Below are 24019 nucleotides of genomic sequence, written 5' to 3'. Positions count from 1 at the left end.
AGGCAACCTGCCGTCCCTACACTCTAACCACAAGGCAACCCGCCGTCCCTACGCTCTAACCACTAGGCTACCTACCGCCTATGACCCTAGTATGTGGGATGAGTCTGGCTTACTAGTGCTCTTCCATTCCATCCCTAAGAGGGGTGCATCACGTCGTGCCAGGATCTTTTCACTATACCTGACGACTGGGTTGAGTCACCGACGTGATCTTCCTGTCCGGTTTTGTGCCCCCTCGGGGTCATGCGATGGATGAGATCTTTGTGGGCTATACTCAGCCTTGTCTCATAGTAGTACGTTGGTGGTCTGTTGATATCCCTCTAGTGGTGTGGGGGCTATGCTTTGGCAAAGTGGGTTGGGTTTAATCCTGCCTGGTTGGCCCTGTCCGGGGGTATCGTCGGACAGGGCCTGTTTCCCCCGACACCCTGTCTCAGCCTCCAGTATCTATGCTGCAATAGCCTACGTGCCGGTTGGACTAGGTATCTGGTGTCCTGGGTGAACTTAAGTTCTCGCTCGCTCTACCTTTGGAAGCTCGACAATGAAAAGCCAACTGACATTTACTCCTGAGGTGCTGACCTGTTGCACCCTCTACAACCACTGTGATTATGATTTGACCCTGCTGGTCATCTATGAACATTTGAACATCTTGGCCATGTTCTGTTATAATCTCCACCCGGCACAACCAGAAGAGGACTGGCCACCCCTCAGAGCCTGGGTTCCTCTCTAGGTTTCTTCCTAGGTTCCTGCCTTTCCAGGGAGTTTTTCTGCTGATGTAAAAAAAAAGAAGGCCTTAGAAATAAATTTGAATTGATCCGACTCTGGGTAAGTAAAAAGGGCATTATTGCCAATGTAACCGGTGTGAAATGGCTAGCTAGTTAGCGGTGGTGCGCGCTAATATCGTTTCAAATCGGTGACGTCACTCGCTCTGAGACCTGAAGTAGTTGTTCCCCTTGCTTTGCAAGGACCGCGGCTTTTGTGGTGCGATGGGTAACGATGGGTGTCAGTTGTTGATGTGTGCAGAGGGTCCCTGGTTCAAACCCAGGTAGGGGCGAGGAGGGGGACAAAAGTTAAACTGTTACACCAACATCTCATACTAACCCTTTAACGGGGGAGGGGGATCCCTTTCAGTGTGATTTCTTTTAATAGAAATTAAAATATCATCAGTAGATAAAATGGTTGAAAATGTTTTCAATTTTTACTTAATTCAGGAAAAGGACATATGCAATGTTAACACTTTTACCTAGAAACATTCAGAGTTTTCGAAGACAATTCATCATACATTTCAGAGGTATTAAACACCGCTGAGAGGAAAGCTCAGAGTTTCAGTTATGACTTAAGAGTTCTGGAACACTGGTTCAAATGGGAGTCCAAACGGTCAGGGAGGTGTGTGTGTGTATATGTGCGTGTGTGTGTCTGTGTGTGTGTGTGTGTGTGTGTGTGTGTGTGTATATATATATGTGTGTGTATGTGTATATATGTGTGTGTATGTGTGTATGTGTCAAACAGTTTCAAATCAATGCCTTGCTTGGACATTATAGACTAGTGGATAATCTAACAGTGACATATTTTTTTGTTTGTTGCTGTGGCCACATTTCAGTATCAACAGTGTCGTAATTATTAGTGCACACCATAGCAAAATGTTTTGCAACGACAAAACAATTGCTTTTCTTAAAAATCGGGCAAGTTCAGGGGGTGTATTCATTATGACGATTCTGTTTCAAAACGTTTTGCAACAGAAACGGTTTACTCCAAACGGGAAAACGCTTTGCAATGGGAAAAAAACGAGAATTTCTATTGGACAATTCAGGTAAGGTCACTCCCCGTTTCAATCTGTTTGCTCTCGTTTGGTTCTTAAGAGGTAAAAATAGTTTCCGTTGCAAGATGTAATGAATAAACCCCCCCTGTCTTTTCCTGTACATTATCTTCTGTTTAGTGCCTAATGAATATGACCCAAGTTTCTGTCACAGCAATACAAGTGTATTCATACCGAGGCTCATTATTGTCCAGTGGAAATTAGAATAGCCCCAAAAAGGTAAATTAGAGCATATATAACCTACAACACTGAGTAGCTTAAAAAAAAACAGATCGTTCACATTATATATCAGTGTCAAATCATAACATTTGTTCATTTGATAGTTACAGGTTACTATTATAACTACATACATGGTTGTACCTGCTGCTGTGGCAATACGGAAGTCTGACTGTGTTCAAATAGGCCGTACTCACAGGGCTGTCTGTGCCAGAAGGAGAGCAAAAGACAATAATATGACATATAATACAATAGATATGCTATTTTATAATAATACTAATATACACTGAGTGGACAAAACATTAAGAACACCTGCTCTTTCCATGACATAGAGTAAATTAAAATGATTTAAACAAGAAAAATAAATTAAAATGCTAATAAAAGTGACTGTAGGTAAAAATTTGCGATATGGAATTACTCTCATACCAGGTGAAATCTATGTCACTTGTTAAATCCTCTTCAATCTATGTAGATTAAGTGGAGGAGACCGGTGAAGCCTTGAGACATTTGACACATGGATTGTGTACGTGTGCCATTCAGAGGGTGAACGGGCAAGATAAAATATTTAAGTGCCTTTGAACGGGGTATGGTAGTAGGTGCCAGGTGCACCGGTTTGAGTGTGTCAAGAACTGCAACGCTGCTGGGTTTTTCACGCTGAACAGTTTCCTGTGTGTATCAAGAACGGTCCACCACCCATAAGGACATCCAGCCAACTTGACACAACTGTGGGAAGCATTGGAGTCAACATGGGCCAGCATCCCTGTGGAATTATTTTGACACATTGTAGAGTCCATGTCCTGACGGCTGTTCTGAGGGCAAGGGGGGGAGGAGGGAGGGGGGCAACTCAATATTAGTGTGTTTGTAATGTTTTGTAACTCAGTGTATATATTATTATTATAATATATTATACTATTCTTACAGAACTACTGATAAAAACGTAATGCCTTAAAATGAAAAATAAGTTGTTTAATACTGAGTGAGTCCATCATTTTAGTGTACAGAAACCGACAGTACATTATGTATATACTAGTACTATATATATATAGTACATCAAATCTGTACTATGCAGTAGATTTGTTACTTGGGTGAAGCACATTTCTCTTCAGGGCCTTCTGAACGAGCCGAAGTCACATCACAATAGGAAAGCTGCTCAGCATGTTTTGGTTCAGTCCAGTGACGGACTTCCCAAATTAGCGCTAAGAAAAACAGGACATTTGTTCATTTCTATTTATGTATATCCACAATGTGGAACCAAGAGTTTTAAACACAAGTTAATTGTTTCTATCTAACAGTATATAGCACATAGCTCGGCTAAACCTGCTCTGAGAGGTACACTACGAAGCACGATCAACGAGTTAGCCAGCTAACTGAATGGGCACGGTCTAGATGACCCAACAAAAACACATATTTAACTGTAGCTTTCTTTATGAAACAGACAATCAATAGTTATTTCTTGTTTATCAAAGTTAGCTGGCTAACTAAATTGATCCTGTTTTGTAGTAGATCCCTGAAGGTTAAACCAGGCTATAAAAATCGGTTCTGCCTCACTTTGGGGGAAAAAACTAAGCTGGTCATTGGTTCCGTCAGTGGAATATTGTAACGAGTTAAAGAGAGCAACATGCCATCATGATTATTGCAGAACAACTTGAAGTAAAGATATATCATTTTTTTAAATTATGGATTTGGTATCATCCATTTAGATTTTACCAGATGAATGTGATTCCGTAGAAATTGCTAGTATTCTGTTCAACATCAATACGCCTAAGAATATCAATAAAAACATTGATCAAGTCTTACAGCATTAAGACTCATTTTTCACGCGTCCGAAAGGGCGTCCTATTCCCTATCACAGTACTGAGCCCTATGGGGCCCCGCCCAAAAGTAGTGCACTAAATAGGGGGATGCCATGTAGGACACAACCGTTTTGCGCAGTCGGTCTGTTCCGTCCTGACTGAGCCGCGATGTGTTTACATGTCACCATAGTAACCCACCGGGTTCAACAGCACTCCAGGTGACAGCTGGGACACTGTCGTTTGTAACAATGCTCCGTAAATCATCTACACTGTTTACAATATACACCTCTACATGATGCAGTATCTATCGCTAGTCTCAATATTGACGTCGTAATTGGATGAGGCAGAATTGAAGACAATCCCTAAACCAATCAGAAGCCATCTAAAAAACGGGACAGTTACAGAGTTGGCAGAAAGGAGAAAACCTTCCTACATCCAACAAAGATGATTATTATTATTACGTTTCCTAAATAAAACAAATGTTCAAACCAACCAACAGACAGTGAAACAACCTTTTGTACAGTGATTGTAAACACCAAAATAAAGAGGCTTGTCTTGAGATGAGAGTCACTAGAGGAGCTAGCTAGAACACAGAGGCGGTCCAGTCAGAGCAGGGGCCAGGGTCACAGAGACGGTCCAGTCAGAGCAGGGGCCAGGGTCACAGAGACGGTCCAGTCAGAGCAGGGGACCGGGTCACAGAGACGGTCCAGTCAGAGCAGGGGCCAGGGTCACAGAGACGGTCCAGTCAGAGCAGGGGACCGGGTCACAGAGACGGTCCAGTCAGAGCAGGGGCCAGGGTCACAGAGACGGTCCAGTCAGAGCAGGGGACCGGGTCACAGAGACGGTCCAGTCAGAGCAGGGGCCCGGGTCACAGAGACGGTCCAGTCAGAGCAGGGGACCGGGTCACAGAGACGGTCCAGTCAGAGCAGGGGACCGGGTCACAGAGACGGTCCAGTCAGAGCAGGGGCCAGGGTCACAGAGACGGTCCAGTCAGAGCAGGGGACCGGGTCACAGAGACGGTCCAGTCAGAGCAGGGGCCCGGGTCACAGAGACGGTCCAGTCAGAGCAGGGGACCGGGTCACAGAGACGGTCCAGTCAGAGCAGGGGCCAGGGTCACAGAGACGGTCCAGTCAGAGCAGGGGCCAGGGTCACAGAGACGGTCCAGTCAGAGCAGGGGACCGGGTCACAGAGACGGTCCAGTCAGAGCAGGGGCCAGGGTCACAGAGACGGTCCAGTCAGAGCAGGGGCCAGGGTCACAGAGACGGTCCAGTCAGAGCAGGGGCCAGGGTCACAGAGACGGTCCAGTCAGAGCAGGGGCCAGGGTCACAGAGACGGTCCAGTCAGAGCAGGGGCCAGGGTCACAGAGACGGTCCAGTCAGAGCAGGGGCCAGGGTCACAGAGACGGTCCAGTCAGAGCAGGGGCCAGGGTCACATTCAGGAGGCAAACGTTGTGGAACATTGTGGAACGTTGTAGATAGAAATGTTAAGAAAAGAGTTGACATGATTCCACACTTCAGAGAGCCGTATTTGTTCTACATAACATATTTATATCTGAAGGTTCAACAACGCTGCGTCCTCCCCCTGCTGAACGCGTCCATAGTAACAGGGAGGAGAGGCCTGGGGGAAACTACAGGTCACAGGCCAAGAGTTCAAGGGTCGAGCTCTCCCTCTACCGAAGAACACGGTCCCACAGAGTCCTAGCCGGAGGAGGCTGAGGCGAAGAACACGGTCCCACAGAGTCCTAGCCGGAGGAGGCGGAGGTTGCACAATTACAGAAACTTTCCCAAAGTTCCTAGGTTTCCCCCCCCCAGAAATCCCTTATTCCAATAAACTTCTAACCAACATATTGAAAAACCTGCGAACTCTGGGACAATTTTGGGAATTTTTTGCAACCATAGTTGTGGGACGCAAAACAGGGTAGAGGTTGAGCTGTCATATCCACTTCATATCTGCTTCCTGGGGGCATCCTCCTCTCCACTAGGGGCTCTGGACTGCCTTCAGTTATGTTAGGGCGGCTCCATTGGGGCTCAGTCTGGAGCCGCAGTCCCACTACAGTCGCTCAGGGCAGAACAGGCCAGAAGACAGAGCGACCTTGTTGTTACGAGGGACAGTATCCATGTTCCATGATCCATCCATCCGCAGTTGTTTTTTAAATTTATTTTTTTTATGTCGAAACAAGTAGTTAATTGATTATTAAAGTTTTCAGACCAACTTAAAAATAACCATGCCTAAAAATAAATACAATTTCCAAAAAAAAAGGCTATTTTACAAATCCAGAGTTTTTGTTGCTGAACAACAAAAATGAAAAGCAGAGGAGTGTTTAGTTCAGTTTGTTACAGTGGTCGTCGTCATGGTGACCACATTCCTTTTTTTATTTATTTTTTACACAGGGTTGGAACCACCCAGAGACTCCCGGAGACCGTCGGGACAGAGCAGGGGGAGACCAGAGCAGGCGAACAGTGTGTGTGTGTGTGATGCTGACAGACATTTCTCCTCCTCCTCTTCTTCTTCATCTTCTCATATTAGGCTGCTTATTGTGACGAAGCCTCTAGGGCACAGAGACGATTAGGGGTGCAGGCAGAACAGGCAAAGGATTATGGGAAGGAAAGATCTCTCCTTCACAGTCAGCGCTAGATCAATAGTTGTAAGGGAGAGTTACCCGTCCTTTAGTAGACACACTGTGTGTGTGTGTGGTGTGTGTGGTGTGGTGTGTGGTGTGTGTGTGGTGTGTGTGGTGTGTGTGTGTGTGGTGTGTGTGTGTGTGGTGTGTAGACAATGTAATAGTCTGTTCAGGACTTCAAGGTTAGTGGTCTATCCATGTCTTTTAAAGCTGTGTCCGTCCGTTTCAGCTCTGTAGCTTAACACACTAGGTCAGTGCATCCATCCACTCGGTGAAATTAAACTTTAGTTTCTGCCATCTCAGTCTCATCTTCTCTCTCCCCGTCCTCCGTCTCCACCCTGACAGCCGTCTCCGGCGTCCCCTGACGTCAGTGCCGCACCTCGTTAGCAAGGAGACTGTCCTCGCCGCTCTGGAAGAAAAAGGAGAATACTTTATTGTCCAATCACTTGCAGAGTAAGAGAAACTCATCTTTATGCTCACAACGACCCAATCCCCCCGAGGACACACACACACACGAGGAGTTGGAAGTTAAGCTGCAGGGCAGCACCCCCCGGGAGAAATTACAAGAATTGAAGCGCCTTGCTCAGAGGGCACGTCGGCAGGCTACCTGGAAGTCGGCCTCATTGAGGCTGTTCCCCACTTGGATGATCTCCTCGTCCTGCGAACCCTCGCTGACCCCGCTGCCAGCCGAACCCAGCTCGTCTAAGCTGGGGTCCTGGAGGACCGAGGCAATGTACATCTGCTGTTGTTGGGAAAGAAGAAGAAGAGAGGGGGGATAGAAAGGAGGAGAAAGGTCAGGGAGAGGTCGTCGAGGCTGAGGAAACGGTACTTACGGCTGACTTATTGAAGGGAGAGGTAGTCTAGGCTGAGGAAACGGTACTTACTGCTCATATTGAAGGGAGAGGTAGTCTAGACTGAGGAAACGGTACTCACTGCTCATATTGAAGGGAGAGGTAGTCTAGACTGAGGAAACAGTACTTACTGCTGACTTATTGAAGGGAGAGGTAGTCTAGACTGAGGAAACGGTACTTACTGCTGACTTATTGAAGGGAGAGGTAGTCTAGACTGAGGAAACGGTAATGCTGACTTATTGAAGGGAGAGGTAGTCTAGGCTGAGGAAACGGTACTTACTGCTCTTATTGAAGGGAGAGGTAGTCTAGACTGAGGAAACGGTACTTACTGCTGACTTATTGAAGGGAGAGGTCGTCTAGACTGAGGAAACGGTACTTACTGCTGACTCATTGAAGGGAGAGGTAGTCTAGACTGAGGAAACGGTACTTACTGCTGACTTATTGAAGGGAGAGGTAGTCTAGACTGAGGAAACGGTACTTACTGCTGACTTATTGAAGGGAGAGGTAGTCTAGGCTGAGGAAACGGTACTTACTGCTGACTTATTGAAGGGAGAGGTAGTCTAGGCTGAGGAAACGGTACTTACTGCTGACTTATTGAAGGGAGAGGTAGTCTAGGCTGAGGAAACGGTAATGCTGACTTATTGAAGGGAGAGGTAGTCTAGGCTGAGGAAACGGTACTTACTGCTGACTTATTGAAGGGAGAGGTAGTCTAGGCTGAGGAAACGGTAATGCTGACTTATTGAAGGGAGAGGTAGTCTAGGCTGAGGAAACGGTACTTACTGCTGACTTATTGAAGGGAGAGGTAGTCTAGGCTGAGGAAACGGTAATGCTGACTTATTGAAGGGAGAGGTAGTCTAGGCTGAGGAAACGGTACTTACTGCTGACTTATTGAAGGGAGAGGTCGTCTAGACTGAGGAAACGGTACTTACTGCTGACTTATTGAAGGGAGAGGTAGTCTAGGCTGAGGAAACGGTACTTACTGCTGACTTATTGAAGGGAGAGGTAGTCTAGGCTGAGGAAACGGTACTTACTGCTGACTTATTGAAGGGAGAGGTAGTCTAGGCTGAGAAAACGGTACTTACTGCTCATATTGAAGGGAGAGGTAGTCTAGGCTGAGGAAACGGTACTTACTGCTCATATTGAAGGGAGAGGTAGTCTAGGCTGAGGAAACGGTACTTACTGCTCATATTGAAGGGAGAGGTAGTCTAGGCTGAGGAAACGGTACTTACTGCTCATATTGAAGGGAGAGGTAGTCTAGACTGAGGAAACGGTACTTACTGCTGACTTATTGAAGGGAGAGGTAGTCTAGACTGAGGAAACGGTACTTACTGCTGACTTATTGAAGGGAGAGGTAGTCTAGGCTGAGGTAACGGTACTTACTGCTGACTTATTGAAGGGAGAGGTCGTCTAGACTGAGGAAACGGTACTTACTGCTGACTTATTGAAGGGAGAGGTAGTCTAGGCTGAGGAAACGGTACTTACTGCTGACTTATTGAAGGGAGAGGTAGTCTAGGCTGAGGAAACGGTACTTACTGCTGACTTATTGAAGGGAGAGGTCGTCTAGACTGAGGAAACGGTACTTACTGCTGACTTATTGAAGGGAGAGGTAGTCTAGGCTGAGGAAACGGTACTTACTGCTGACTTATTGAAGGGAGAGGTAGTCTAGGCTGAGGAAACGGTACTTACTGCTGACTTATTGAAGGGAGAGGTCGTCTAGACTGAGGAAACGGTACTTACTGCTCTTATTGAAGGGAGAGGTAGTCTAGGCTGAGGAAACGGTACTTACTGCTGACTTATTGAAGGGAGAGGTAGTGTAGACTGAGGAAACGGTACTTACTGCTGACTTATTGAAGGGAGAGGTAGTCTAGGCTGAGGAAACGGTACTTACTGCTGACTTATTGAAGGGAGAGGTAGTGTAGGCTGAGGAAACGGTACTTACTGCTGACTTATTGAAGGGAGAGGTAGTCTAGGCTGAGGAAACGGTACTTACTGCTGACTTATTGAAGGGAGAGGTGCGTGCTGGGCGACCGTTCTGTACACCATCCACATTCTCCGCGTCAATCTGGGGGGGGGAGTGCAAAGAGATGGGAGAAAATAAACACACACATATATAATACAGTTGAAGTCGGAAGTTTACATACACCTTAGCCAAATACATTTAAACTCAGTTTTTCACAATTTCTGACATTTAATCAGAGTAAAAATTCCCTGTCTTAGGTCAGTTAGGATCACCACTTTATTTTAAGGATGTGAAATGTCAGAATAATAGTAGAGAGAATCATTTCTTTCAGCTTTTATTTATTTCACCACATTCCCAGTGGGTCAGAAGTTTACATACACTCAATTAGTATTTGGTAGCATTGCCTTTATATTGTTTAACTTGGTTCAAATGTTTTGGGTAGCCTTCCACAAGCTTCCCACAATAAGTTGGGTGAATTTTGGCCCATTCCTCCTGACAGAGCTGGTGTAACTGAGTCAGGTTTGTAGGCCTCCTTGCTCAGTAACGTGTCCATAGAGACAACCCTTTACAGAAATGTTGTAATATTTGTTCTTTTTTAGGGGGGGGGGGGGGGAGTCACCCTAAAGGGGTCCTAAAATTATAAATCAAATAGCTAAATGTTCCATGTTATGACCATCTTAAAACAATTCCATAAGTTGTGACCATCTTAAAACAATTCTTTAAGTTATGACCATCTTAAAACAATTCCATAAGTTGTGACCATCTTAAAACAATTCCATAAGTTATGACCATCTTAAAACAATTCCATATGTTAGCTTGGATAGTCTACAGGCAACAGACTGAAGAGCAGGCCAGTGTGAGGGAGAGAGAGAGGAAGGGGGGGGGGGGGGGTAGGCAGAACTGTGTTCATATGCCTCGGTAAGCTGTATCTCACAATGTCTAGTCTTGTATGCCTCTCAAATTACCCTCAGTAGCCTAAAGTACACCTCTTCTTCTGTGGTTTTATTTAAAATTACACAACTTTCCCCAGGACTTCCTAGCCCATCATCTAGTTAGGATAAAACAAGGAAAATAATCTGTTTTGTGATAACTGCACTGTAATTTGATTTGTGGGGAAAGCATCGTTTTTCGGTTAAGGATTGTTCTTAACGTTAACGATCCCAACGTTGTTTAAACCGTTTAAACGTTATCACCCCTGGCCATTAAATCTCGTAGAACCTAAGTTTCCCTCCAATGAGATGTTAAGATTGTAATAACTTACACTTGTCTATAAATGCATAATATGACTCATATTGCATACAGGAGGATCCTTATGGTACAAGAGAATTTGTTCTCAATTACTTTCCTGGTTAAATGAATGAAATAGAAAACACTTTAACATTATAAATAAGAAGAGTCTCTCTGGCTGGTGGGTGTTTTTACCTTGTAGTTGTGAGCGCTGAGATATTTGAAGTGTCCGAAGCAGACATGGGACAGGCAGACGATGATGGTGATGATCAGAACGATGAAGGTAAACATAGAGGTAGGGGCGGAGAAACCTGAGAGAGAGAGAGAGGAAAGATGAAGAGATGAAGAGAGAGAGATGAAGAGAGAGAGAGAGAGAGAGAGAGAGAGAGATGAAGAGATGAAGAGAGAGAGAGAGATGAAGAGATGAAGAGAGAGAGAGAGAGATGAAGAGATGAAGAGAGACAGAGACAGAGAGACACAGAGACAGAGACAGAGACAGAGACAGAGAGAGAGACAGAGACAGAGACAGAGAGAGAGACAGAGAGAGAGACAGAGACAGAGACAGAGACAGAGAGAGAGAGACAGAGACAGAGAGAGAGACAGAGACAGAGAGACACAGAGACAGAGACAGAGAGAGAGACAGAGACAGAGAGAGAGACAGAGACAGAGACAGAGAGAGAGACAGAGACAGAGACAGAGACAGAGACAGAGAGAGAGACAGAGAGAGAGACAGAGACAGAGACAGAGACAGAGAGAGAGACAGAGACAGAGAGAGAGACAGAGAGAGAGACAGAGACAGAGACAGAGACAGAGACAGAGAGAGAGAGACAGAGACAGAGAGAGAGACAGAGACAGAGAGACACAGAGACAGAGACAGAGAGAGAGACAGAGACAGAGACAGAGAGAGAGACAGAGACAGAGAGAGAGACAGAGACAGAGACAGAGACAGAGAGAGAGACAGAGAGAGAGACAGAGACAGAGACAGAGACAGAGAGAGAGACAGAGACAGAGAGAGAGAGACAGAGACAGAGAGAGAGACAGAGACAGAGAGAGAGAGACAGAGACAGAGACAGAGAGAGACAGAGAGACAGAGAGACAGAGACAGAGACAGAGACAGAGAGAGAGAGACAGAGACAGAGAGAGAGAGAGACAGAGACAGAGACAGAGACAGAGAGAGGGAGCGAGAGAATCAACATGTCAGTAGGATGCGTTCCCTATGGTCCCGAGTCAAAAGCAGTGCACTACGTAAAGAAACAGGTCGCCATTGGCTCTGGTCAAAAACAGTGCACTACATCGGGAATAGGGTCCCATTTGGGGCTCCCGAGTGGCGCATCTCAGTGCTCGAGGTGTCACTACAGACCCTGGTTCGATTCCAGGCTGTATCATAAAACGGCTGTGATTGGGAATCCCATTTGGCGCCCATACAATTGGCCCAGCGTCGTTAGGGTTTTCCCGGGGTAGGACGTCATTGTAAATAAGAATTTGTTCTTATCTGACTTGCCTAGTTAAATAAAGATTCAATACATTAAGGTGACACACCCTATATATATATATGAGATAGTCTGTTATGACCCAGAACGGCCCCTAGATGGCGACCTCGTACCTGTGCGGAGAGTGGAGAAGAACAGGAGCCAGAAGAGACAGAGGATGGGTGCTGCCACCACCTGGTTGACGGCCCCAGAGTGGATCTTCTTGTCCAGCTTGGAGGGAAGGTAGGCATAGTACATGTTGTAGCGATCTGCCAAGTGCTTCAATAGCATGTACATCAGACCTGAAAAGAGGGAGGAGACGGGAGAGGAGAGAGAGAGAGGAGAGGGAGGAAGGGAGAGGAGAGAGAGACAGAGGAGAGGGAGGAGACAGAGATAGAGAGGAGAGAGGAAGTAAGGAGGAGAAGAGAAAGAGAGAGAGCGAGCGAGCGAGAGAGGGAGGGAGAGGGGGAAAAAGGAGGAGAGCAAGAAAGAGGAGTAAAGAGGTGACAGTGAGTCTAACTATCTTCTCCATAAGCACCCCTACAGGGGTCCTCTTCCTCTTCATTATGGGCGGTAGGTAGCCTAGTGGTTAGAGTGTAGGGACGGCAGGTAGCCTAGTGGTTAGAGTGTAGGGACGGCAGGTAGCCTAGTGGTTAGAGTGTAGGGGCGGCAGGTAGCCTAGTGGTTAGAGTGTAGGGACGGCAGGTAGCCTAGTGGTTAGAGTGTAGGGACGGCAGGTAGCCTAGTGGTTAGAGCGTAGGGACGGCAGGTAGCCTAGTGGTTAGAGTGTAGGGACGGCAGGTAGCCTAGTGGTTAGAGTGTAGGGACGGCAGGTAGCCTAGTGGTTAGAGGGTAGGGACGGCAGGTAGGCTAGTGGTTAGAGTGTAGGGACGGCAGGTAGCCTAGTGGTTAGAGTGTAGGGACGGCAGGTAGCCTAGTGGTTAGAGTGTAGGGACGGCAGGTAGCCTTGTGGTTAGAGTGTAGGGACGGCAGGTGGCCTAGTGGTTAGAGTGTAGGGACGGCAGGTAGCCTAGTGGTTAGAGTGTAGGGACGGCAGGTAGCCTAGTGGTTAGAGTGTAGGGACGGCAGGTAGGCTAGTGGTTAGAGTGTAGGGACGGCAGGTAGCCTAGTGGTTAGAGTGTAGGGACGGCAGGTAGCCTAGTGGTTAGAGTGTAGGGACGGCAGGTAGCCTAGTGGTTAGAGTGTAGGGACGGCAGGTAGCCTAGTGGTTAGAGTGTAGGGACGGCAGGTAGCCTAGTGGTTAGAGTGTAGGGACGGCAGGTAGCCTAGTGGTTAGAGTGTAGGGACGGCAGGTAGCCTTGTGGTTAGAGTGTAGGGACGGCAGGTGGCCTAGTGGTTAGAGTGTAGGGACGGCAGGTAGCCTAGTGGTTAGAGTGTAGGGACGGCAGGTAGCCTAGTGGTTAGAGTGTAGGGACGGCAGGTAGGCTAGTGGTTAGAGTGTAGGGACGGCAGGTAGCCTAGTGGTTAGAGCGTAGGGACGGCAGGTAGTCTAGTGGTTAGAGTGTAGGGACGGCAGGTAGCCTAGTGGTTAGAGTGTAGGGACGGCAGGTAACCTAGTGGTTAGAGTGTAGGGACGGCAGGTAGTCTAGTGGTTCAATAACTAAACACATGTAACAGCAGAAACCCCCATCACTGTCTACCCCCCAGGTCCTCAACACTGTCTACCCCCCAGCTCCTCAACACTGCCTAACCCCCAGCTCCCCAACACTGCCTACCCCCCAGCTCCCCATCACTGTCTACCCCCCAGCTCCCCATCACTGCCTAACCCCCAGCTCCCCAACACTGTCTACCCCCCAGCTCCTCAACACTGCCTAACCCCCAGCTCCCCATCACTGTCTACCCCCCAGCTCCTCAACACTGCCTAACCCCCAGCTCCCCAACACTGTCTACCCCCCAGCTCCTCAACACTGCCTAACCCCCAGCTCCTCAACACTGCCTAACCCCCAGCTCCTCAACACTGCCTAACCCCCAGCTCCCCATCACTGTCTACCCCCCAGCTCCTCAACACTGTCTACCCCCCAGCTCCTCAACACTGTCTACCCCCCAGCTCCTCAACACTGTCTAACCCCCAGCTCCCCATCACTGTCTACCCCCCAGCTCCCCAACACTGTCTAACCCCCAGCTCCTCAACACTGTCTACCCCCCAGCTCCCCAACACTGTCTACCCCCCAGCTCCTCAACACTGTCTAACCCCCAGCTCCCCATCACTGTCTACCCCCCAGCTCCCCATCACTGTCTACCCCCCAGCTCCCCAACACTGTCTACCCCCCAGCTCCCCAACACTGTCTACCCCCCAGCTCCCCATCACTGTCTACCCCCCAGCTCCCCATCACTGTCTACCCCCAGCTCCCCATCACTGTCTACCCCCCAGCTCCCCATCACTGTCTACCCCCCAGCTCCCCATCACTGTCTACCCCCCAGCTCCCCATCACTGTCTACCCCCCAGCTCCCCATCACTGTCTACCCCCCCAGCGCCCCATCACTGTCTACCCCCCAGCTCCCCATCACTGTCTACCCCCCAGCTCCCCATCACTGTCTAACCCCCCAGCTCCCCAACACTGTCTACCCCCCAGCTCCCCAACACTGTCTACCCCCCAGCTCCCCATCACTGTCTAACCCCCAGCTCCCCAACACTGTCTAACCCCCAGCTCCCCAACACTGTCTACCCCCCAGCTCCCCAACACTGTCTACCCCCCAGCTCCCCAACACTGTCTACCCCCCAGCTCCCCAACACTGTCTACCCCCCAGCTCCCCAACACTGTCTACCCCCCAGCTCCCCAACACTGTCTACCCCCCAGCTCCCCAACACTGTCTACCCCCCAGCTCCCCAACACTGTCTACCCCCCAGCTCCCCAAAACTGTCTACCCCCCAGCTCCCCAAACCTGTCTACCCCCCAGCTCCCCAACACTGTCTACCCCCCAGCTCCTCATCACTGTCTACCCCCCAGCTCCCCAACACTGTCTACCCCCCAGCTCCCCAACACTGTCTACCCCCCAGCTCCCCAACACTGTCTACCCCCCAGCTCCCCAACACTGTCTACCCCCCAGCTCCCCATCACTGTCTACCCCCCAGCTCCCCAACACTGTCTACCCCCCAGCTCCCCAACACTGTCTACCCCCCAGCTCCCCAACACTGTCTACCCCCCAGCTCCCCATCACTGTCTACCCCCCAGCTCCCCAACACTGTCTACCCCCCAGCTCCCCAACACTGTCTACCCCCCAGCTCCCCATCACTGTCTACCCCCCAGCTCCCCAACACTGTCTACCCCCCAGCTCCCCAACACTGTCTACCCCCCAGCTCCCCAACACTGTCTACCCCCCAGCTCCCCAACACTGTCTATCCCCCAGCTCCCCAACACTGTCTACCTCCCAGCTCCCCATCACTGTCTACCCCCCAGCTCCCGAACACTGTCTACCCCCCAGCTCCTCAACACTGTCTACCCCCCAGCTCCCCAACACTGTCTACCCCCCAGCTCCTCATCACTGTCTACCCCCCAGCTCCCCAACACTGTCTACCCCCCAGCTCCCCAACACTGTCTACCCCCCAGCTCCCCAACACTGTCTACCCCCCAGCTCCCCAACACTGTCTACCCCCCAGCTCCCCAACACTGTCTACCCCCCAGCTCCCCAACACTGTCTACCCCCCAGCTCCCCAACACTGTCTACCCCCCAGCTCCCCAACACTGTCTACCCCCCAGCTCCCCATCACTGTCTACCCCCCAGCTCCCCAACACTGTCTACCCCCCAGCTCCCCAACACTGTCTACCCCCCAGCTCCCCATCACTGTCTACCCCCCAGCTCCCCAACACTGTCTACCCCCCAGCTCCCCAAAACTGTCTACCCCCCAGCTCCCCAACACTGTCTACCCCCCAGCTCCCCAACACTGTCTACCACCCAGCTCCCCAACACTGTCTACCCCCCAGCTCCTCAACACTGTCTACCCCCCAGCTCCTCAACACTGTCTACCCCCCAGCTCCTCAACACTGTCTACCCCCCAGCTCCTCAACACTGTCTACCCCCCAGCTCCTCAACACTGTCTACCCCCCAGCTCCTCAACACTGTCTACCCCCCAGCTCCCCAACACTGTCTACCCCCCAGCTCCCCAACACTGTCTACCCCCCAGCTCCTCAACACTGTCTACCCCCCAGCTCCTCAACACTGTCTACCCCCCAGCTCCTCAACACTGTCTACCCCCCAGCTCCTCAACACTGTCTACCCCCCAGCTCCTCAACACTGTCTACCCCCCAGCTCCTCAACACTGTCTACCCCCCAGCTCCTCAACACTGTCTACCCCCCAGCTCCTCAACACTGTCTACCCCCCAGCTCCTCAACACTGTCTACCCCCCAGCTCCTCAACACTGTCTACCCCCCAGCTCCTCAACACTGTCTACCCCCCAGCTCCTCAACACTGTCTACCCCCCAGCTCCTCAACACTGTCTACCCCCCAGCTCCTCAACACTGTCTACCCCCCAGCTCCTCAACACTGTCTACCCCCCAGCTCCCCAACACTGTCTACCCCCCAGCTCCCCAACACTGTCTACCCCCCAGCTCCTCAACACTGTCTACCCCCCAGCTCCTCAACACTGTCTACCCCCCAGCTCCTCAACACTGTCTACCCCCCAGCTCCTCAACACTGTCTACCCCCCAGCTCCTCAACACTGTCTACCCCCCAGCTCCTCAACACTGTCTACCCCCCAGCTCCTCAACACTGTCTACCCCCCAGCTCCTCAACACTGTCTACCCCCCAGCTCCTCAACACTGTCTACCCCCCAGCTCCTCAACACTGTCTACCCCCCAGCTCCCCAACACTGTCTACCCCCCAGCTCCCCAACACTGTCTACCCCCCAGCTCCTCAACACTGTCTACCCCCCAGCTCCTCAACACTGTCTACCCCCCAGCTCCTCAACACTGTCTACCCCCCAGCTCCTCAACACTGTCTACCCCCCAGCTCCTCAACACTGTCTACCCCCCAGCTCCTCAACACTGTCTACCCCCCAGCTCCTCAACACTGTCTACCCCCCAGCTCCTCAACACTGTCTACCCCCCAGCTCCCCAACACTGTCTACCCCCCAGCTCCCCAACACTGTCTACCCCCCAGCTCCTCATCACTGTCTACCCCCCAGCTCCCCAACACTGTCTACCCCCAGCTCCCCATCACTGTCTACCCCCCAGCTCCTCAACACTGTCTACCCCCCAGCTCCCCAACACTGTCTACCCCCCAGCTCCCCATCACTGTCTACCCCCCAGCTCCCCAACACTGTCTACCCCCCAGCTCCCCAACACTGTCTACCCCCCAGCTCCTCATCACTGTCTACCCCCCAGCTCCCCAACACTGTCTACCCCCCAGCTCCCCATCACTGTCTACCCCCCAGCTCCTCATCACTGTCTACCCCCCAGCTCCCCAACACTGTCTACCCCCCAGCTCCCCAACACTGTCTACCCCCCAGCTCCCCAACACTGTCTACCCCCCAGCTCCCCATCACTGTCTACCCCCCAGCTCCTCATCACTGTCTACCCCCCAGCTCCCCAACACTGTCTACCCCCCAGCTCCCCAACACTGTCTACCCCCCAGCTCCTCATCACTGTCTACCCCCCAGCTCCTCATCACTGTCTACCCCCCAGCTCCCCAACACTGTCTACCCCCCAGCTCCCCAACACTGTCTACCCCCCAGCTCCCCAACACTGTCTACCCCCCAGCTCCCCAACACTGTCTACCCCCCAGCTCCCCAACACTGTCTACCCCCCAGCTCCTCATCACTGTCTACCCCCCAGCTCCCCAACACTGTCTACCCCCCAGCTCCCCAACACTGTCTACCCCCCAGCTCCCCAACACTGTCTACCCCCCAGCTCCCCAACACTGTCTACCCCCCAGCTCCTCAACACTGTCTACCCCCCAGCTCCTCAACACTGTCTACCCCCCAGCTCCCCAACACTGTCTACCCCCCAGCTCCCCAACACTGTCTACCCCCCAGCTCCCCAACACTGTCTACCCCCCAGCTCCCCAACACTGTCTACCCCCCAGCTCCCCAACACTGTCTACCCCCCAGCTCCCCAACACTGTCTACCCCCCAGCTCCTCATCACTGTCTACCCCCCAGCTCCCCAACACTGTCTACCCCCCAGCTCCCCAACACTGTCTACCCCCCAGCTCCTCAACACTGTCTACCCCCCAGCTCCTCAACACTGTCTACCCCCCAGCTCCCCAACACTGTCTACCCCCCAGCTCCCCAACACTGTCTACCCCCCAGCTCCTCAACACTGTCTACCCCCCAGCTCCTCAACACTGTCTACCCCCCCAGCTCCCCAACACTGTCTACCCCCCAGCTCCTCAACACTGTCTACCCCCCAGCTCCTCAACACTGTCTACCCCCCAGCTCCTCAACACTGTCTACCCCCCAGCTCCTCAACACTGTCTACCCCCCAGCTCCCCAACACTGTCTACCCCCCAGCTCCTCAACACTGTCTACCCCCCAGCTCCTCAACACTGTCTACCCCCCAGCTCCTCAACACTGTCTACCCCCCAGCTCCCCAACACTGTCTACCCCCAGCTCCTCAACACTGTCTACCCCCCAGCTCCTCAACACTGTCGCCGCCCTTGTGGTGAGATGCGCAGAAAGAACGGACGGAGAGAAGCAACCGAGTAGACTAGCGGCTGGTTAGGGGATGATGCTGGCTGACCACAGCTCACCCGAAGGGGACGATAAGCCAGGACAATACATCACCTCACTAAACCAGTTAGTAACAGTGGACCACAGCTCACCGAAGGGGACGATGATTGGACAGGTGATGCTGTATGTCATGACCACAGTGAAGACACACATCATCCAGGCGTAAGCCGCCCCGAACTGGAACTCATACGCCTGGTGCTGCAGAGCATAGAAATAGAGTTATAGAACTGGAACTCATACGCCTGGTGCTGCAGAGCACAGAAATAGAGTTATAGAACTGGAACACATACGCCTGGTGCTGCAGAGCATAGAAATAAGAGTTATAGAACTGGAACTCATATGCGTGGTGCTGCAGAGCATAGAAATAAGAGTTATAGAACTGGAACTCATATGCCTGGTGCTGCAGAGCACAGAAATAGAGTTATAGAACTGGAACTCATACGCCTGGTGCTGCAGAGCATAGAAATAAGAGTTATAGAACTGGAACTCATACGCCTGGTGCTGCAGAGCATAGAAATAAGAGTTATAGAACTGGAACTCATATGCCTGGTGCTGCAGAGCACAGAAATAGAGTTATAGAACTGGAACTCATACGCCTAGTGCTGCAGAGCATAGAAATAAGAGTTATAGAACTGGAACTCATATGCCTGGTGCTGCAGAGCATAGAAATAGAGTTATAGAACTGGAACTCATACACCTGGTGCTGCAGAGCGTAGAAATAGAGTTATAGAACTGGAACTCATACGCCTGGTGCTGCAAAGCATAGAAATAAGAGTTATAGAACTGGAACTCATACACCTGGTGCTGCAGAGCACAGAAATAGAGTTACAGAACTCATACATTTGGTGCTGTAAAGTATAGAAATAAAATATTAGAACGGCAACTCATTCGCTTAGTGCTGCAGAACGTAGAGATATAATTATAGAATTGGAAAACTTGATGATGCAGAGACACACACATTAACAGGAGGATATTATCATATGTCCTTAGGGAAGCCTCAGTTCAACAAAAGCATAGCTTGTCATGGTTGGGGTTCATTCCATTTCAATTTAGGAAGTAAATTGAAATTCCAACTTTCTCATTGCTCTCCTTATTGGAATTTCAGTTTACTTCCTGAATTGATTGTTTTGTAATAAATTTGACCCCGACCCAGTAGCATTTAACCAGAGAGGAAGAAGTGAAGTGGGAGGCTCGACTCCTCCCCCAAATCTCTACATTTATTCTCATCGTTGGAGCGGTCAGTCGACTATCTTGTCACTTTGATATATCTATGTGCATCCTAGATGCGATGTAGTTTATTATGTGATGTAGTTTATTATGTGATGTAGTTTATTATGAGATGTAGTTTATTATGAGATGTAGTTTATTACGAGATGTAGTTTATTATGAGATGTAGTTTATTATGAGATGTAGTTTATTATGAGATGTAGTTTATTATGAGATGTAGTTTATTATGAGATGTAGTTTATTATGAGATGTAGTTTATTATGAGATGTAGTTTATTATGAGATGTAGTTTATTACGAGATGTAGTTTATTATGAGATGTAGTTTATTATGAGATGTAGTTTATTATGAGATGTAGTTTATTATGAGATGTAGTTTATTATGAGATGTAGTTTATTATGAGATGTAGTTTATTATGAGATGTAGTTTATTATGAGATGTAGTTTATTACGAGATGTAGTTTATTATGTGACGGAGGTCTTCCTGGCCACCAGGTGGTGCTCCTCTACTCACCCTCTTGACGTTGCGTCTCTCGGCAGCAGAGCGAGCCAGACACAACCGGGTCATATACATGAGCAGACCAGGGATCCTCAGCAGATCCATCGCGTTACCGATGAACGCCGACGCGATGACATAGTTCACAAAGAACGCCCCGTTGTCAGGCAGGAACACACACCTGGGGGGGGGGGGGGGGGGGGGGGGGGCAGGAAATTACATCACAACAATAACATATCTTTTTCACACTATCGTGCCAACCAGAACCCATACTACACTGGGTATGTTCTGTTCCAGTCACATTACCACCACTAAGACTGACAGCTTTAGATTCCGAGCCAGAACATGGCCCGACGAGCCAGAACGTGGCCAGCAGAAACCACAGTGCACAAGGTAAAGGCTCAAAGCTCCCTAGATGGCAGGAACCTAGGAAGAAACCTAGAGAGGAACCTAGGAACTGCTACTTACTCAAACCTCACAGCAGCGTCAGCCAGGAAGCGCTTATCAAACAGCCATCTGAAGAAAACGTCCAGACTGGAATGAAGAAGGAAACAGTTGAGTTGTCAGAGCGATAGAGGAGGAGGAGGAGGAGGAGGAGGAGTATGATGATCGTATTAGAGTCCATGGGACCATCAAGGGACAGATTCCAAACACAAAAAAAATGGTACATGATGCGAATCTGCTTGGCACTCAGCATTAAGGAGATGGATTAGGGGTAAGGACCTGTGGTAGACTAGTGTCCTGTCCAGGGGGTGTCCTGTACATCAAGCTGTCTCACTACAGAAACAGGAGATAGACTAGTGTCCTCTCCAGGGGGTGTCCTGTACATCAAGCTGTCTCTCTAAAGAAACAGGATATAGACTAGTGTCCTGTCCAGGGGGTGTACTGTACATCAAGCTGTCTCACTACAGAAACAGGAGATAGCCTCCTGCCCTATGGGCCATTCCTGGCTCATACAAGGCTACTTATAGGATTCCATTGAAAGAACATTTTAGTTCAGGATCTGTGTTTGGGAAACTGTCCCAAAACGTTGACTACTAGCTATGTAGTGAACACACATACAGTAGATAGAGGAGTTAACTGGCAAAGTAGTAAGTTGTCCTCTGTAGCAACGCCAGGATAGTGGGTTCGATTCCTGGGACCACATTCAAGTTCTCATTTACAACTGCGACCTGGCCAAGATAAAGCACAGTTCGACACACAACTGCTGTGCTTTATCTTGGCCAGGTCACAGTTGTAAATGAGAACTTGTTCTCAACTAGCCTACCTGGTTAAATAAAAGTTGAAATAAAATTGAAATAACAAAAAAAAAAAAAAATGTTCTGAATAAAAAAAGACATGTAGTACCTGCTGAGTCCTAGAGAGGGCAGCAGTAAGACCATGAAGATGAGGAAGGTGTAACATTTATGCATGGTTGTCCTGTTCTCTCCAGACCTATTAGAATACACGGAAAGGCAAAACGATCAACATTACACACAACACTTCTCTCTGTATGGTTCTACCAGGTAAGACAGGTCCCAGATCAGTTTGTGCTGGTTTTGCCAGAATTCCTACACACTGGACCATAGGAGTTGTCAAAAGTCAAAAGTCAAAACGATCAACATTACACACAACAGCTCTCTCCGTGCTTCTACACCTGCATTGCTTGCTGTTTGGGGTTTTAGGCAGGGTTTCTGTACAGCACTTTGAGATATCAGCTGATGTACGAAGGGCTATATAAAATAAACTTGATTGATTGATTGTATGGCTCTACCAGGTAAGACAGGTCCCAGATCAGTTTGTGCTAGTTTTGCCCGAATTCCTACACACTGGACCATAGGAGTTGGAAAGACGGCGTCAAACAGATCTGGAACCAGGCTAGCCAGGTGACAACAGAGAATACTTAAGAGAATGAGAAAATGTAGCTTTTCATTCATTATATTATACATACAGCACACAAACTTCCACTGATGTCCACTCCAATACTGTACACACAGAAAACAGTGTGTTTCTTTAGGAGAGTTGTACCAGGTCCAGTGGCCCTAGAAGAAGGTGGAGTAGTGTGTGTATGTATGTGTGTGTGTGTGTGTGTGTGTGTGTGTGTGTGTGTGTGTGTGTGTGTGTGTGTTGCCAGGCAACCGCAGGGTGCATGTGACCTTGTCTACTGCAGTAGTGCCTAGGTAGAGGTAAGTTGCAACGCTCGCTTACCACGTGCTTGCACACTCTCGCTTACAGCTTTGCTGCCGCCCGGCTAGCCCTTGTGTTGAATTGGGAAGCAGCTTCATGCACAAGTCTCCGCTTGCCGGTACAAAGCCTCTCCATGACCAAGACTCCTGTGGGGCCTCCTCGCGGCGGCACACATTGACTGGTTCTCTTAAAACTCCGGACTAACCCGGCAGGGGATCTCGGAGCTGCAGTGGGCCCCAGAGATGCATCCGTACAGGCCCACCTCTGTGTGGACACGCCCTGGCAGCCATCCACCACTGCCCCGCTGCCTTGTGGGTTAGTCTGGTACGACTAAAAGTTAGGGGAGCACACCCTGAGAGGAAAGCAGCGTGCTGGCGGTGCGCGGTGGGCGGACGCCAACAGACTGGGGATCCGGGAGCTTCCTGCCGCTGTGGAAGATCCTGGTCGTCCTGGGTTTCCCCCCTTGCCACTGGAATTTCAACCATCCCACGGTGAAGTAGTGCTGTTGGGGATTGCGCACCCTCAGCGGCACTGGAAATAACTTCCTTGGCGCCGATATCTACTTCTGACCTCGGTGAAGCCATCAACCGGAAACCAGACTAAAGCCTGGCGGCGTTAGGGGTGTCTGGTGACGGGAGCAGGAGTAAATGCACTGGGAGTCCTTAAAAATCAGACCCCTGCACGCCAGCGGCACAGGGCTATTATGGGTCGCCAGCAGTTGGGACTTGGCAACTGTTCTCGGCAGACCCCTGTGTGACTGAGCAGCCCTATTTAGGAGCCAGACTGCTCACCCCAGCTGGGGAGAGGCCTAAAAATTGCACTCTCACTCCTTCCTGGATAGGCTACCGCACACCTATCGGGAGTTCCACTCAGCGGTTGAAGAAAATGCGAAAGAAAATAATTCCCCTAAAACTGGCGACATGGAACATCAGAACTCTTCTGGACACTGACGATAATAAACGATAGACCCCATCGGAGAACAGCTTTAATTGGTGCAGAACTAAGTCGCTACAATATTGACATTGCTGCCCTGAGTGAGACCAGGTTCCCTGGATCAAGGTTCCCTGGTTACACCTTCTTTTGGAAAGGTTACCCTCCGGGGGGGGGGGCGACGACAACATCAGCAGTGTGGGACTGGCAATTAAGAATAGCCTTTTACCCAGCCTCACTGTAACACCTGTCGGTATAAGTGAAAGACTCATGTCTCTCTGTATCCCCTCTAGCCAAGATGTGTTATGCTACTCTTCTCAGTGCCTACACACCAACATTACCATCTGAAAATGAGGCGAAGGACTGCTTCTACCAGTCACTAGATGAGGCCCTTCACAGCAACCCCAGGGATGACAAGATCTTTCTGCTGGATGACTTCAACGCTAGGGTGGAACAGAACAACAGGATATGGAGCAGAGTTCTGGGTAGGGCGCGGTGTTGGCCAGTTCAATGAGAACGGCATGAGACTGATAACTATGTGCCGAGTATGATCTCATCGTCACTAACAT

At 49.9% G+C, this 24019-nt stretch overlaps 1 protein-coding gene across 5 annotated transcripts in view; it reads right to left on the bottom strand.

The window, feature by feature from the left end:
* Positions 1 to 1170: 1170 nt before the first annotated feature.
* The window catches only part of LOC129868438 (CSC1-like protein 2), a 104724-nt gene continuing 81875 nt past the window's right edge, over positions 1171 to 24019 (bottom strand). For all 5 annotated transcript variants that reach the window (XM_055942541.1, XM_055942707.1, XM_055942628.1 and 2 more), the window contains 9 exons: positions 21702 to 21788; positions 20823 to 20888; positions 20373 to 20535; positions 18727 to 18832; positions 12081 to 12248; positions 10673 to 10788; positions 9281 to 9352; positions 7047 to 7181; positions 1171 to 6848 (listed from right to left, as the gene is read on the bottom strand). In XM_055942541.1, the coding sequence (XP_055798516.1) occupies positions 6807 to 6848; positions 7047 to 7181; positions 9281 to 9352; positions 10673 to 10788; positions 12081 to 12248; positions 18727 to 18832; positions 20373 to 20535; positions 20823 to 20888; positions 21702 to 21788 (955 nt within the window). In that variant the 3' untranslated portion in view covers positions 1171 to 6806. The remainder of the gene's footprint in view (positions 6849 to 7046; positions 7182 to 9280; positions 9353 to 10672; positions 10789 to 12080; positions 12249 to 18726; positions 18833 to 20372; positions 20536 to 20822; positions 20889 to 21701; positions 21789 to 24019) is intronic.

Source organism: Salvelinus fontinalis, chromosome 1, assembly GCF_029448725.1.
Source record: "Salvelinus fontinalis isolate EN_2023a chromosome 1, ASM2944872v1, whole genome shotgun sequence".
Lineage (NCBI taxonomy): Eukaryota > Metazoa > Chordata > Actinopteri > Salmoniformes > Salmonidae > Salvelinus > Salvelinus fontinalis.
This window is presented reverse-complemented; position numbering and strand designations above follow the sequence as displayed.